The sequence below is a fragment of the Carassius gibelio genome, chromosome A5 (genome assembly GCF_023724105.1).
Source record: "Carassius gibelio isolate Cgi1373 ecotype wild population from Czech Republic chromosome A5, carGib1.2-hapl.c, whole genome shotgun sequence".
Classification (NCBI taxonomy): Eukaryota; Metazoa; Chordata; class Actinopteri; order Cypriniformes; family Cyprinidae; genus Carassius; species Carassius gibelio.
The window spans coordinates 31375639-31392970 of record NC_068375.1 but is presented as its reverse complement, the minus strand read 5'-3'; the positions used below and the strand labels follow the sequence as shown (position 1 = coordinate 31392970).

Genomic DNA, 17332 nt, shown 5'->3' with positions numbered 1-17332 from the left:
GCTCCCTTTCCCGTCCTAATAACAACAATCATTAAAAACGAACAGCAACCCCCGAAGATTGCTGCTTCATCGGGCCTTTATTTTCATCAAACCAAGCCAATCATGACAGAATTACGACACCGAGCAGGGACGGAAACGGAGCTGCAGCATCAAAACTCGGAGGATAAGGTAACGTTACCGAATAAAGAAAGAGATGTGGAGAGATGCATGTTGTTATGGCTATCATTTGAGCTACAAACTGTCATATATGAAGAGAGAGAGAGAAAAAAAATCGACTATAGGCCGTTATATTTTTGTGATTCCCGCGTGCAAGTGTCTTGTCACAGCACGAAAGCAGTTTTAATGCTTTGGGTTGATAAAAGATATAACTGTATCGTTCATGAGTGTGTAACACAGTAGATTAGAGCTCGTGATGAAAGTCAGAGCATCATCAGGGGTCTGATGTTCTTCCTGAACTTCTCATGTACTGAATGTTTTCTGACTGTGTCCCAAAAACAAACAAACAAACAAAAAACACACCTATAAGGCTCCAGTGTATTTCTTGCAGTTGCCATGTTGCTGAAATGAAGTTAATCTGCATGAACAATCCCTGCTCTGTTCAGTTCAGGACAGTGAGGTACAAGTCTTCTGGATGAGCTGTGCTTTCTGCAGAGTTAGACAGTGTTTGGAGTGCATGGACTGATCTTCATGCTGTGTACAAATAAAGGTAAAAAACATGGAGACTGAGAGAGACGTGGGCAGATGGGTGAGTCAACATTGTGTAAAGTGTCTTGACCTGTAGGCATGGTCTCAAACCTGATAGAGAGATCACAGTATAAGTTAATAGAAATTATTTGTGAATATTTAGTAATTTGTTCTCTTCTGTATTTGTCCTCCTTTTTTGACCATCAAATGTCAGATTTTGTTAGTAGTATGTGATAATGTTATTGAAAGGACCACAGTCTAAGGAATTGTAGGGTAAACTGTCTTATGTGCAACCTTTATATACTCGGTCAATAGTTCTTGAGAATTTTTTTTGGTAATTCGTTTTTTTTTTTTTTTTATGTTGTATTATTGTCATAAATGTATTTTAAATGAAGAATTAAGCACAACAGCCTCTTCTATCTTTAGTACTGCCAAAATCTTGGAGTGATGAATGAATAAGCCAAGCAAGCGTGTGTAATTGTAGCTGTGCTTACTAGTGCAATGACAGGGTCTATATTATACTAAATAGATTCATTTTTCATATGAAACACTGAGACCTAATACTTGATCATGCAAATGAAACATTGTGCTGCTTTCATTCGCATATCAACTCTCAGGCAAATTGACTGAATGTGGTCATGGTCTGACTCTAACCATTTTTTTTTTTTTTTTCTTTTTACAGTAAGTATTTGTCTATTTGTTTTTAAAAGTCAGTATGAAAGTTTCCAACACACTTTGCTTTCATAATCTGACATTTCAGAGCAAAATAGAATTTTCGGTATAGGTTTTGTTCTTTTTGTCCGTTCCTAATCGATTGAATCAAAAAAGACACTGCATTATCAGATTTGTTTTTTCATCATTGTTTTCCCATTAACAAAATTGTGTCATCATTTACTCACCCTCATTTTGCTCCAAACTTGTATGACTCTCTTTTGTCTGTGGAAGGAGGTATTTTGAAGAATGTTGGTAACCAAACAGTGGATTTTTAACCCTTTTCCCAAGCTTTCAAACAGATTTGTATTTGTGTTGCTGTGAGAGTTAAAGAATTTTAAGAATTCATTCAAGAGGCCAGAGAGAGCCTGCTGAGTTTATTACATTAAACTAATTTATTACATTGTAATGAAACAGAGAAAGATGCTTTGTCCCTGTTTTAGAATGAAGTACACTACATGGCCAATTGTATGTAGACAACTCACCCATATGTGCTTGTTTAACATGGGCATTGATAGTTAATTTGTGGCTGTAACAGCTTCCCTCTTTGCCGTTTCAGTCTGTATCAAAGGCGTTCATGACTGGTATTTATTTATGCAGACTAGTCAGATTATTTGACATTTATCTACATTTACAAGCTTTTATCCAAAGTGGCATCCAAATGATAAGGAGGCAATAACATGTAAAGTGCTAGCAAAACAAAGTTTCAAACTACAAGAAGGAGGGATTTGGAAGCAAACTTCTTTGTCAGCAGGCCAGGATACCATGGAAGATATGGGTTTTAAGTTGTGTTTTGAATGTTGTCAGGGACCCATCTGTCCACATTGGGTTAGGGTTAAGGTTAGGTAAATTCCTGTACCGGATAAGGTTAGGTAAATTCTTCCACAGCAGACCAAATCATTTTACAGTGATATTGCCACGTTGAAAGTCACTGAGCTCGAATTGCTCTGCCAGGACATCAACTCATCAGACATTACATTTTTTATGAATGTGACAAATTTAACACAGGCTTACATCAGTCATCTCTTTTGTAGACTGTCACTGATGTTGTGTTTGTCTGGGAATTCCACATTTCCAGATGGCTAACTCTGCTGTCCGCCAGTTTCGTCGAAGTGTTGCTCATACTCTGAGATGGGTATGGGTCAGATCTGGCAGAAAGACTGAAAATGTCTCTCTTAGGAAGAGTGGGATTCCTGATAAGCTATTTGCAGTCGGCGGAGCATTTGAGAGACGGGGGAGGAGGTGGGCTGGATGAGGGAGGGTATTTTTAACTCTGGCATCTTAAATAACAGGATGTAGTCCATCTCCATGGAAACCCTGGATCATTCTGTAGCTCTTGCTTTCAGATGAGTGTCAGCCTTAAATATACGTTAGCTTGAGGGTGCTCTTCGTAATCAGATCCAAATTATTTATGTCAAATGGGTAGAAAGAGGTTTCTGGAACAGTCTTAACAACTGGACCAGCTGGTGCAGACCCATCTGAGGATGACAGCGTGTTGCTGTAGGGATGAAGACAGGTTGTTTGTAATTGTGCAACAGGCTACTTACTTCCAAGGCTGCCTTTATCTGCTCAGAATTACAGGAAAAGCAGTAATATTGTGAAATATTAATGGAATTTTATAATAAGAGCCTTCTATTTTAAAGGTTTAAAATGTAATTTATTTCTGTGATGGCAAAGCTGAATTTTTAGCAGCCATTGCTCCAGTCTTCAGAGTCACATGATCCTTCAGAAATCATTCTGATATGCTGATTTGGTGTTCAAGAACATTTCTTATTATTATCTGTGGTGAAGACAGTTGTGCTGCATAATATTATCTGTAATGTTTTTTTCTGGATTTTTTGATGAAAAGAAAAGCATTTTCTTTATCAACAATTTATTTATTTTCTGTCACTTTTGATAATTGTATTTCATCACTACTGAAAATACATGTATTATTTCTTGTTTGAAAAACTTACTGATACCAAACTGTGAAACAGTAGTTTATATAGTAGCCACTATCCAGAATTCTTTGCAAACAAGCAAATATGATTTTTGATAAATGAATTAATCTGTTCTGTATTTGTGTTCAGGGCTCTGAGACGGAGGGCAAGGAGAAAGATGGAGCCTCGGATAATGAGACTAAGTCAGACTCTGGGGTTCCTGAGGTTCCCGTTCCTGCCGATGACACACCAGAGGTTCTCAACAAAGCCCTCTCGGGCCTTTCCTCACGGTAAACACCTCTAAATCAACAATTAAAATGACTCATAGTAAAGTAGAACACACTTGCATCATGTGACGTGATATACAAAGTGTGTTTAAAGCATCCCACTCCAGAGCAGATTATTGGCATTTTATTGTAAACAACAGATGATTCATTCAATAAAAAGGCCACCGGAGCTTTTAGTCCTTGCATTAGAAAGATTATATTTCCATCCAATATGCTTTGCGTTAATGTGTTTGTCTCTTCTGCAGATGGAAGAACTGGTGGGTGAGGGGCATCCTCACTCTGGCTATGATTTCTTTTTTCTTTATCATTATTTATCTTGGTCCGATGGTGCTGATGATGATTGTGAGTATGTTCTTATGCTGTTGTTGTAAACACCAAGGGACATTTTTACTTAAGACTTAAAAAACAGGCTGCTCAGATTCCATATTTTTGGGGACAAAACATCTGGTTTTGAAGCTTCCAAATGCAGCGTCCAACATTTGGTTTTTATTTTCTTTTTAACTTATTTTAGTATTTTTACTATTTTATGTCTACAGTATCAGCCACCTGCTTGTGTGGATCTTAAATTAGTCCAATCTCTCGTGTTTTGGTGGCATTTGCACTTTCTTCAGTCTGATGAGCACGACACAGACACAGACAAGAGTAAATTAAGTGCATGGTGAATATGCAATCAGAGAGACATTTGTAATAGAATATAGGGAGCATCTTAAGAGTTGTCTTGAGTTGTGCTGGTAATTTCTAAAATCACCACTGTGAATGTTTGGTGTGTCATGGTCTTACAGATTTAATGACATTGATGGGAAATAAAGGAGAGTGCCAGATTCCAAGTTATGGAAACATCTAGTTACAACTACAGATAATGTTCCATAGAAGAATCATAAACCAATTAATGTTGAGATATTTTTTCTTTGCTGTTTTAAAGCATGACAGATGAGTACTGATGTTTATTTATTCTTTTAATATTATTAAACATTATTACTCAGCTGAGCTGCTAAATTGAGTTGTCTTCGAGCAGGCCCGCAGATATATTTGTGAGACCTGAATTTAGACTCTGAATAAACACGGTCCACTTTGATCCATAATCTGGCTACTTCAGATATTATAGCCTGTTATAATGTTCATGTCAACAAATGCCAACAGTATTAATCTATACTATTATGTATAAATATATGGATAAAATGCACTCAAATTAATAGGTTTTTTTTTCAGTGTTGTGTTGTTATGCTTAAGTGAATTCAGGCTACACACTGTTTTAATCAATATTATAAAATATGCACAATTATTAATTTCAAGGTGAGTAATTGACAATAAAGCTGAATAGTTGGGACCTCAATGGGGACGTAACGATTCACTCAACTCACGAGTTGATTCACTATATGGTTTTCTTTAAGACAAATTATAAATGGAAAGTTGTCCTTTTATTTTTGCTTGGACAAAATGCTGCACATTTTTACGTGAAACAGAAATATGTCAAATAACAAGACTAACTTGAAATTTTAAAACAAACCCCAAATCTGATCAAACAAATAAGACAAAAAATCTCTTCTTATAAATAAAGGCTTTGCCTGTATGCTTTCCATTCAAATTAAGAGGCAACCATTGCATTTGAATCACAATTCAAACAAAGACGTTGTGTACATGCAGCATGATTTAAAAATAAATAAATCTAAGATTGTATGATTTGCACTTTTAAACAAAAACAGAAAGGTCTGTCTTTAGTTGTGTGAAACTATACTATATAAAACATCTGCACGAAACAAAAACTGCAGATGGACTAAATGAAAATGCAAATTCACTCTCTGACAGCAGATGGTCGCTTATAGAACAGCAGCGATACAGTGTTCCCTAGGTAAGCTGTAAACAAAGCAGAGCTGCGCTTATACTTTAATATGTTTTATACAGAGACAAGATGAAAATAAAATATCATCTAAACTTTTCTAAAGACACTCAGATCACGTCAGAGATTAACTCAGTTTTGTTATTGCTAAAAAAAATTTGGTAACTTAACTAAAAATGCTAAAAAATACAATTAAATATAAATCTTAGATGAAACATTTTACTGTAAAATAGAAATGTTGCCATGGCAACTTACTGAAAGAAGTCCTAAATTTACTCATACTAAAACTGAAATAAAAATGTTTTAAAGGTATATGGAAACATCACAAAATTACAAATACTTTAACTAAAATTAAACTGCTAATAAATACAGTAATAATATATAAATAATAGTAAAATAATGCTGCTGTGTTTACGAGCTCTTGGTGCATGAAGAAGATCTGTAAAGTTGCAAAGACTAAAGTCTCAAATCCTAAGATATATTCTTTATCAAAGTTAAGATACATCCAGGTCCTCCTAAAACGTCTAGTTTTAACACGCCCCCACATCTCTACATCACTAGGTGGGAAGATTTGCATAACGCCGGCCAAATGTTCACGCAAAGATTATTATCAGTCATTATAATCAGTAATTATGTTCCCACTGGATGCAACAACTGCCTCGATTGTAATGGGTTTTATTATTGTTGTCCTGTCATGGCAGTGTTATGACTGGGACAGCGACAACAGTTTATATTGAGGGGTAGGGCTGCACGATGTGTCGTTTAAGCATCGATATCGCGATGTACGAATCCACGATAGTCACATCGCAGGAGACCGAGAGAGACAGAGAGAGAGAGCGCGCGCGAGAGACAGAGAGAGAGAGAGCACGCGCGCGAGAGACAGAGAGAGAGAGCGCGCGCGCGCGAGAGACAGAGAGAGAGAGAGAGAGAGAGCTCGCGCGCGAGAGACAGAGAGAGAGAGAGAGAGAGCGCTGCGCGCGAGAGACAGAGAGAGAGAGAGCGCGCGAGAGAGAGACAGAGAGAGAGAGAGCGCGCGCGAGAGAGAGAGACAGAGAGAGAGAGCTGCGCGCGAGAGAGAGAGACAGAGAGAGAGAGCGCGCGCGAGAGAGAGAGACAGAGAGAGAGAGCGCGCGCGAGAGAGAGAGACAGAGAGAGAGTGAGGCAGCGAGCCGTCTTCAAACAACACGAGCGCTGTCTTGTTCTTTCTCCCTCGTGCATATTAATCAATTGACATGATGGTTTAAATCATTTAAAATTAGAATGTAAGTGTGCTCATCCCATTTTTGTTTGTAAGAAAAAATATCGCAGAAAAATAAAATATTGCAATGTCATTTTTTCCCAATATCGTGCAGCCCTATTGAGGGGCGTAACATTTCTGTCAGTCACTTAAAACATATGATGTTTTAGTAACAAGATTCGGGAGGAGCGCGTCATATTCTTAGCCTAATCAACACAGGTGGACCACAATCAAGTAATCGGTACTATAGTATAAATATCGCTCTAAATTACCTCTATCCATTGAAAGTTTATCAGCATCCCTCCTCCACCCCACCCCTCCTCCACACCTCGCTTTTCTGAACAGTGAGCTTTGTAAACATTGACGCGTTTCAGAAGGTGAGGCATAGAGGAGAAACAATAATGTACATTATGTGGAAAATAATGGGGTTTTTTTAAACCTTAAACCACATAAGCACATTTCATTACAGCAAATACACCAAATAATGTTCCTTTTAGGAACATGATATGACCCCTTTAAATTTCACCATTATATTAGCAGCAGGTGGCGTTGCATAATCTAAAATCCCAAAACAGATGGAAGAGTTTACAAAATGTGTTATTCAGATTTAACAAACAATACATTTCCATAATGGTGAATAATTTTTTTATACTGTCCGATAACCAATATGGTCCTGATATATCATGCCATGTAGGACAATAACAAAAGATGTAATGAGCTTTATTGACTGCCAGTTATAGCAGCAAATGCACAGGATGAACTTTTGCTTTCAAAAGCAACTAGAAATAGCACATCAGAGTAGAACTGGTAGGTTGCCTGTTTTTTTTTCTTTTTTATTGTTGTCTGTGTGTCTTCCACAGGTGCTGTGCGTTCAGATCAAGTGCTTCCATGAGATCATCACAATTGGTTACAGCGTGTATCACTCTTACCACCTGCCATGGTTCAGAACACTAAGCTGGTGAGACTTGTGACACGTAGCTGCCACCTTCATTTTCTCGCTTCATTGTCTCTCCCTCGCTCCCTTTTCTCATTATCTGTCACCCCTGATCTCTCTGTCTTTCTCTCTCCCACTGTGTACTGCCTATAATTAGATGGCATCATCATTATCATTACTTTCATCGTATCATAATATGGCTGTCTTGATGTCTTACAAGTTCTTTCATTTTCGGTGTAAAAATTTGTAAATACTGCACTTGTTTATTCATCCAGCCATACATGCTATCACCAGCTGTATAGAGGTATGGAAAATCACTCTGGTTTAGACCACAGTCAAACTGTAGTGTAGTTTGTTTTAAATGTTGAAGGAAAGATTCACCAAGTTTTATTAACATCAAAATCCAACTGAATGCCTTTTGAAGTTTGAAAATTCAGTGCTGATTTTAGGAATGTCAATTTTCGATCATTCCCATGAACGATCTTCATTTGATATAAAGATCAATTAATAATTTAATTGTTAACCTTAAGACATTGTCTATATCACGCCGCAACAGCTTGAGGCTGTTTACACTGGTCGGGACAAAACCACCGTTGCAATCATTTGAGTAGCCTGTGAGCCCATACATTTAAATTAATACAACTTTGTGTTATGTTTTGGTTCATCACAAATTTAAAAAATATTTATTATTTTGCAGGTTTATTTTCTTGTCATTCACTTTTAATCCTTGTTAGTGTGGTTAAAAAAATAAAATTAGACAATATCCTTTTTACTTGCCAAAATGACAAAGAGCGCCTAAACTAACCTAATTATGTTATAGAAATCTCATGGGTTTAAGGCTTTATCTCTCATCTCATTTAATTTCAACACAGTTTGTGCTTGTTAAACGAGGCACGTCAAGTTTATTTTTACGGAGATTAACATGATGTGGGGGGAAATGAAAGCTTTCGTTAAGAATCAAGAATTCATTCCTACAACGTATGACTTGGTTACTTAATTTTTATTGCTTTCCATGTTTATGGACTTTGTATAGTTTCTTTTTTAATGTACTTTTAAAGTTCACCATCAATAGCTTTAATCGATTACATCTCTTAATGACAATTAATCGATCGTCAATTAATCATTGACATCACTATTCACTTGAAATATTTGGAAAATCTGGCAAAAATCAGGTTTCTTGATGCCAAATGTTAGTGTTAATTTGTAGTAATTAATCTGAATACATTTAAGTCAAAGGTTTTTCTGTGCATCTGTTGAAAAAAAGTCATATTTTACCTCCAAAATAAGAAAAGACTTTAAATCAATTTTATAAACAACATTAGCTTATATTTCAGACAATTAAAAATAATTCATAACATTTTCATCATAATTTAAGCAATTTATTTCCAATTCTCATTACTAAAAGACACAAAAGCATTTTAAAATAGTAATTTTTAAAATGCACCAAAATACAATGGATTTACTTTGGGAAAATCTATTTATTTATTTATCTATCAGTTTATTTAAATAATATGTATTTACTTTTATTACATTGGATTCCTGAGAATTGAAGGAGGGATGCATGCCTAATTTCATTTGTATTAAATAATGTTGCCATGCAAAAACAAACAAATAAAAAAATCTTTCTAAACAATGTTTTTACGTTTCTAAACAGGCTTCACCTTCTTAATGCACAATACCTTCATTTATTTTCTTTTGTGATAAAGTATGACATTCCTTGGCATGCATTTCTTAATTTACCCTGTTTAAACTGGTTGAATTTTTCTTTGAAATAGTCTTTAGGTTTTGTAATTCATAATTACTTTGACAACCATAAGAAACACTTTGATTGATGCGTGGATGTGAAAGGCCTTTGTCAAAGTAATGTCTGACTGCTAATTGTAACGTTTTTTTTTGTCAGGTACTTCCTGTTGTGTGTAAACTACTTCTTCTATGGTGAAACAGTGACTGATTATTTCTTCACACTGGTGCAGAGGGAGGAGCCTCTACGCATCCTCAGCAAATACCACCGCTTCATTTCCTTTGCCTTGTACCTCACAGGTTAGAACCTTCTCTTTCCAACAAGTGTGGTACTTCATTTGATTATTGATGTCCCAAGGCCTTTGGGAACTTTTATAATTAATAGTTCTCACAGTTACTGCTCAGTCCAACAGCTCAATCACTTTTCCACACAGAATGTTAAAGGGAAAGTCAAATGCAGTATTCAAGAAGTGTTTTATGTCAAGTTGAAATGCAGGCATAATGATTTGAGGTTTTTTGGGGTGATGGTTTTTCATAAGCGTGGAGTTAATGTCATCCAGGATGTGGTTAGGCTCTGCCTGTCTGTGCACCCCTCGCTCGTTTTCTCTTTCAAAAAGATGCAACACGGCAGATTTCATCACAAGCTTAATGAGAAGCAACAAGTTATAATGTTGTTTTCTTATTATAAAAAAAAAAAAAAAAAACGTTTTAACGATGATTATCGAAGCAAGAAGTACAAAAAAAGACAAACTGTCACACACCAAACTACAATATGTAACAAAATAGTGTGAATCACATGTGGTTCAAGAGTAAGAAATATCGACAAAGTTCCCTGCTATATGAGTACTTTATTGATTACTTGTATTTGTAATAACAATTATTCATTTCATTCATTTTCTGCATAGCATGGCTAGCTGTATACTTTACGATTATATATGTATTGTGACTGAGCTGGAATGTAAACAGGTCTTTTTAAAATGTCTATCAGTGTTCTATTTTTATAAAGTGTAACGATAACATTTATTGGTGTAAAGTGAAACAAGATCATCAGTTATAAACAATATAGTGTTGTCACTTTGTTAGGCAAACTGTTAAAAAAGGTATAAAGCTTCCATGTCAGATTATGTAGTTTCAGATAATCTTTTCAGTGTGCTTGGTTCGTACTAAATTTGCTTGGAGGGGTTTTTTGGTCACTGGCTGGTTCTTGTCAAACAGGATATAATTAGTGACACCGTGTGACTGGCCTAAAATAGTCCCATAGACATGTTGGGTTAGCATTGGTGGAACTTTGTGTTTTACTGATGTGAGTGGATGTGTTCGTGTGTGTCTTTTCCAGGGTTCTGCATGTTTGTTCTGAGCCTGGTGAAAAAACACTATCGCCTGCAATTCTACATGGTGAGTGAGTTTGCTAAAGTAGCGTTATAAACATGTTTCACACAGACTACACGGTTCTTTTCCTCATCATAGCACTGTCTTTAGTCCCAGATTTGAAGTGAATAGAGCTATTCACACCATTCTTTTCTTCTCTCCCCAGTTCGGCTGGACTCATGTGACCCTGCTGATTGTGGTGACTCAGTCCCACTTAATCATTCATAACCTGTTTGAGGGGATGATCTGGTAAAATCAAAACCCATATGACATTTACGCATTTAAATTTTACAATCCATTGTCAGTCAAGAATATTAGATACAGTACAGTTGGTTTTCTGGTGTGGGTGATCTGTTTATATAAGATTATCTGTTTCTGTGTGCGCAGGTTTATTGTGCCCATTTCCTGTGTTATCTGTAATGACATCATGGCTTACATGTTTGGTTTCTTTTTTGGTCGAACCCCTCTCATCAAGGTTTGTGTTTTTAACACCCCAGTTAAATAGAATTAAAAATCAAATATTGTTACATCAAAAATATAATAAAATGGCTGTATAATATTTGAACTCCTGTTCAGTAGTTTAGAGTAGGTAAGAGGCTTTAACATTTTTTTGAAAGAACTCACCAAGGATGCATTTATTTGATCAAAAATATAGTAAAAGCAGTAATATTGTAAAAAATTGTTTCGTATTTTGAAATATATTAAAATGTAATTTATTCCTAGTGGCAAAAATTTATTTTGAGCCATTACTTCAGTCTGATTAGTATACTAACATGCTGATTTGGTGCTCAAAAAATATTTCAGAATTTTATGAACAATTGTGCATTGCACTTTTTTACAAGCTTCTTTGATGTTTGATAATTAATAACAGGATTTATTTGAAATAGATTTGTAAAAACCTAATGAACTTTTTTTGTAAAATATTTGGATTGAATAGTGTCTTCTTTCTTTAGAATAAATACCAGTTGCTTTTGTCTTATGCAGTAACATTCATACTTTGAGTGTGGCTTAACTATATAAATACTTTCTGTGTAATGTGTATCTTTAGTACAGTTCTCTGACTCCTGATTTTTCTCTGCAGTTGTCTCCTAAGAAGACATGGGAGGGGTTTATTGGTGGCTTCTTCGCCACCATTGTTTTTGGCATCCTAGTGAGTAATAATAACCCACTTCCTGTTCTTCGTCTGGTCTTCTCTGATTGTTTTTATATAGATTTGGAAACTTTGGTGATGTGAAAATAAGAATTGTTTTGATTGACACTTGGAAGGGGCTGATTAGTTCTTTTCTAAATGTATTCGATGTGTTTGAACAATAACAAATCACATTTCGTCCCCTCTCCAGCTGTCCTATGTGATGTCAGGTTACCGTTACTTTGTGTGTCCTGTGGAGTTTAACAACGACTCCAACCGTTTCACAGTGGACTGTGAGCCATCTGATCTCTTCCAGCTTCAGGACTATGGCCTGCCGGCAATTCTGCAGTCCATCACGGGCTGGGTAAAACACACACACACACACACACAAACACACACAAACACACGTACACAGTCTGTCGGACACTTACATCTCATGTCTCTCACTCGGTCTGTCCACTTCTCCTCTCTTTGTCTTGTTTCTTTTTTTTTCCTCTGTCCTTTGTGTCTGTGATTACCAGTTGCTCAGACACAGCCATCTGCTCACTTTACCAACATTGTGAATCTGTCACAGCTCTACTTGACTTGAAAGCAGAATCCCTTAAATGTAACATATTTTGAAATTGCATACAAATAAAGACAGTGTCTTACACATTTCCTTCTCTCTCCCATTTTCCTTTTAGACCACAGTAAAGTTGTACCCATTCCAGATCCACAGCATTGCCCTGTCTGCCTTTGCCTCCATCATGGGACCTTTTGGAGGCTTTTTTGCCAGCGGCTTCAAAAGGGCCTTTAAAATTAAGGTGGGTGTAATTTGAGCACCCACAGATCATACAGATCTGAAAAAAAAGAAGGTTCAGTCTTGATTCAACTATTACCTACAGTATTCTTCACCACAAGGCAGCTTAAGGGGGCCGTCTGTGCAGCAACAGTAAAAGACACATTTAGATGTCGCACAAGGCTTTAGTGTACCTGAGGAGTTTCCTGTCCTGTGTTTTACACTCTGGTCATACGGTCTCTCTGATGTCCATCACTGCAGGACTTTGCGAACACCATTCCAGGACATGGAGGAATCATGGACCGTTTTGACTGTCAGTACCTTATGGCTACATTTGTAAATGTTTACATCGCCAGCTTTATCAGGTAAGATTGTTATTACTGAATTTCTGGTACAGTTGTATGTGGATTTTAATTGACTTTTGATCAATTAAATACAGAACCAATCCAAAGTTCAGGGTGTGTAAAAGTCTGTTTACTCTTTGCATATATTAGAAAATGTAATTTTCTCCTGTGATGACGAAGCTGAATTTTAGCAGCCATTACTCCAGTGTCACAGTGTCACATGAACCTTCAGAATCATTATATTAAAATGCTGATTTGGTTCTCGGGTAACATTGTTGTACGATTTAATGCATCCTTGCTGAAAGCAAAGCTAAAAGTATTCACTTCTTTACCAAAAAAAATAAAAAATCTTACTGACCCTAAACTGAATGCATATGATTTTTTACATTTGTATTTGATATTATTACTCATTATGCACTGACTGAAACGAATTTAGACATTCTGGAATTTAAATAACTTGGATAACATTATATAACTGATTGTTGTCCTAGTCAACCTGGCCTATGCTCATTATATCAGCATTTCAGAAGCACTGACATGTCCTTTTGTCTATTTATTTATTCATTTATATACTTACTTATTGTGATATTTTCTATAATCTATTTATCTTTTTTTTGTATGTTTAAATGTTTTTATATTCATTTGTTTGGTCTAGTTTTGGATAGTTTGAGTTAATAAGTGCCTTGCTAGGTTAAATTTTTTTGTATTTTTCAAAGTGTAAAATATCATCATTGTACTATTATAATCAGTGTAATATTAATCATGTGAGTATCTCTTGAGCTTAAAAACATTTCTTTTCTTTTAGAGGCCCAAACCCCTCTAAAGTCATCCAGCAGCTTCTTGCTTTGAGACCAGACCAACAGCTCCACATCTTTAACTCGCTCAAGGCTCATCTGACAGAGAAAGGCCTGCTCCCTGCCCTGGAAGAAGCAGCCTAGCTTTTCAGACCATCCAAGGGACATCCCAACAGAGTGGGCTGAGAATGCAACGGAAGCAGATTCAGGAATGTATGGAAGTGGGAGATGAGATGAAGAACATAAGAAGGGAAACAACGGAAAGCTGAACCACAACCTAGGGTCATTCCATTTTCAGTGTGTGTGTGAGTGAGTGAGTGAGTGTGTGTGTGTGTGTGTGTACCTCTGTGTTTTTGCTTATTTAATTTTTTTGTGAATGTTTTATGTTTATCTCTTACACCATAAAAAAAATATTCTATATATTATATTAAGATAACATTGACGTTGTTGTTACAGTTCTTTGTGAGTTGAGCTGTACAATTCCACTCGTGTGCAAATATTCTGTACCTATTAATTGCCTGGATATTTTATAGTGTTTCTTATGTTTCATTTTGTTTTAATGCACTGCTCATCACACTGTAATTTCAACCTCAGGCTAGCCTTTGTTTAGTTTTTGCTAACCGGTGTTTCCATACCCCATCATTGTTCAAAATGACTGCGAGATGACTGGTCTATGTATGCTGTAGCTCCTGGAGCTAAGGAGAAGATTCAGATGTCATTATTCAATGTTTGAGAGGAAGTTAAGGCCTCATCAGATTATAATTATTTGGCTTTAATGTTTGTTACAAAGAAACATGTAAGCCCAACAAATATGAAGTAACTTTAATTATATTGTTAACAGTTAATAAGAATTCGCACTGAAAAATACCATTTAGAGACACTGACAAACATTTGTCACACTGAATGTTAAATGTTTTAAGAATTACTGTTTGTGGTCTAAATCATAGTTTTATCATTTCTAGTTTTATTTGAATGTTCTATTGTCACGAAGCAGTTACAAGCTAATCTTAGTCAAGCTACGGGTCTTGTTTTTGTGTGTGTTTGTGAACTCTTACATACTAAATGGTTCATGATCAGGCTGGGCCATCTTCACTGCATGAGACCACGTCCACCACGTCTCATTTTAGAATTCTATTTCATTTTTTGTTTTTACCATCACCTGCTGTGTAAACTCTAACAAAAAAAGGGTCAGAACTATTGTGTGTTTCGTGTAAGGTGTTTTGTTTCCCTCTTATACGTGATGTCATTAACACACGTGCCATAGACATTATTTATTTTAACCTTAATGGGTGCCATCGAGCAGCTTTAAAAGAGTAGTGCACAGTAGTGTTATACAGTAAGCTGTATGAGGACGTAATGGCTCAGGATAGTCTGTACATACAGTCCACTGCCATTCATCAATAAAGATCCATGAGCACATACTTTCAGACATGTGTGTATTGACATGACTGATAAACTATTGATGGGCGAGTCATATCTTGTTTTTCAGTTCAAATTTATTTTTCTTTTAATGACCACAGGTCTTGAAAGATACATAGGTAGCTTATTACCTGAGTTATGTTCACTTTTGTTTTGCTTTTGTTCATTAGCATGATTTAGATGGACAGCTCAAGCCAAATAGCTTAAGTATGGCGCACAGAGTGGTGATGTTACAATAATAAACACTGCGTCACGCTGCTGAAGAGTTATGACCATAAATGTGTGTGCACATTTTGAAGCCCCTCCATATTTTCTCCATCCACCGTCAATGCATGTTTTGTAATGTATTAATTTATTTTTTTCAACTAGTAAACAAACACATTATCTTCATCTGTTAAGTGGTGCTGATTGTTTTTAAGTTATTTTATTCATTATGATTTTGTGTTAAGTCAGTACAATCTGCTTATTTTATATAGAGAATTACATTATATTAGAATATAAGATTATATAGTATATGTTTGACGTAGAGATTATTCTATTCTTATTTTTTCCTCTAAGCCAGTCTGTGCTCTGTGTATGTATTAGGCCCCTGTGCTGAAGCATTCCCGTACTGTACAAACTCCAGATGTTAACAGAGCAATTTCAAAGTTTTACAGTCAACAGAGAGTTACAGAGTCACTGATGTCAGGAGGGTGAGCAGAGACATAATGCGTTTGAGTGTGGTGACCGTAAACATTTATAAAGAGACACATTTGTCTTAAATAAAGTCTTAAATGCATGCTAAAATATCTAGCTCTTGTTTCTGTGATGATAGGCCTACATTGCATGCTGAAGTAAAACACTTCTGATAGAATCTTCAGACTCTTGCGCGTGCCGTTCATAGCCACTAGTGGGCACCAAACCATCTTTGTGTGTGTGTGTGTGTGTGTGTGTGTGGGTAGGGTTTAACAAGTGTTAGAGAAAAGCAACTAACACGGTTCATTACAATGTTATGAACGGGTTTTAAACGGGTCATGAACTTCCTTTTTATGTTGTTGCCCACTTATAATGTTATTAAGATTTTTACATAAAAAAAAAAAAACATTATAATTTAAAAGTAATAGGCTGTTTCTGTCCCGTGGTGGATTGTAGACACCTACTGTTGTTTCTGGCTAACGGTTGTGTATGTTTGACAGCTTAATTTATATCCTTCAGAGATAGTGTGTTTTAGGTTAAAACACATAAAAACTCAGTAATTGCATATCAAGAAACCGTCATAGATCTTCTTTTGAGGAGGCGGGGTTTAACCAAACTATTAAGTCATAAAGTGGGTTATTCCACAAGCTGTAGTTTTGGCAGGTTGGCTTCAAGATAAGCTGTTTTTAGACTAACTGGAAAGATTTGAGTTCTGAAACTCACAGGAGGTTTTTATAGTACAATGGCTTCTTATGTGTCAAAAGATAAAGGGAATTTTGAATTCTCAGTTTATGACCCTTTTAATGTGCAGCCTTACTTCTCTTATTCATAAACACTGCCATGACCTTTCATCCTTCTTAGAAAGTATGACACACATACACAGAGAGAAACTGACCACAGTGCGATTGTGCTCTCTGTATTTCTGGAAAATTATTCATGACCATTAAAGTAAAAACAGAAATGTTTAACCCACTCAGACATGTTAAGCTCTTTTGGTTTGCCACTGATAGGAAAAAAAAACCTTGTCTCTATTAAACAAATTAACAACAACAGCTCAATATGTTATTTGTCTTTAAGTATGGTCTGTATTTCTGTTGTATTTGGATTTGTAATTTTGATAAAGCAGATAAATGTGCTTTCCCTGCTGCTTTGTGTACAGTGATTTGCTCATTTGTAAATGGTTAATAAAAAGGAAAGCTCAGTATATAGAAATGTACTCAAATTTGGTCTATGCCTCCTGCTGTTTGAACTTCCTTTTTTGTGTCAGATGCAGTTTTTTTTAAATGACAGAAACAGTTTTGTGTTCATTTTAGATGTTAAAATATTTTATTAATTTTTTTGATTTGTGACAAACAAAGAAACACCATGGTGCATCTCTCCAAGAGAATGATGACAAATGTCTGAGAAGAAAGTAGCCCTATTGGTTGAGGTACGTACAGCACAATTGTAGTCTGCGTTTTCGCCTGTGTAAAAATT

At 36.0% G+C, this 17332-nt stretch overlaps 1 protein-coding gene across 2 annotated transcripts; it reads left to right on the top strand.

The window, feature by feature from the left end:
- On the top strand, positions 1 to 17078 carry LOC128012165 (phosphatidate cytidylyltransferase 2). 2 transcript variants are annotated; one of them, XM_052595238.1, is made up of 14 exons: positions 32 to 168; positions 603 to 706; positions 3465 to 3604; positions 3847 to 3943; positions 7536 to 7633; positions 9510 to 9649; positions 10686 to 10744; positions 10884 to 10966; positions 11105 to 11192; positions 11799 to 11867; positions 12058 to 12210; positions 12530 to 12649; positions 12886 to 12989; positions 13774 to 17078. In XM_052595238.1, exons 4-14 carry the CDS (start codon positions 3887 to 3889, stop codon positions 13904 to 13906), a joined length of 1104 nt encoding a protein of 367 aa, XP_052451198.1. In that variant the 5' UTR covers positions 32 to 168; positions 603 to 706; positions 3465 to 3604; positions 3847 to 3886; the 3' UTR covers positions 13907 to 17078. The 2 variants fall into 2 exon arrangements, with proteins under 2 accessions (XP_052451189.1, XP_052451198.1); XM_052595229.1 differs by lacking the exon at positions 603 to 706 and having other exon boundaries at positions 1 to 168.
- The last annotated feature ends 254 nt before the right edge of the window (positions 17079 to 17332 follow it).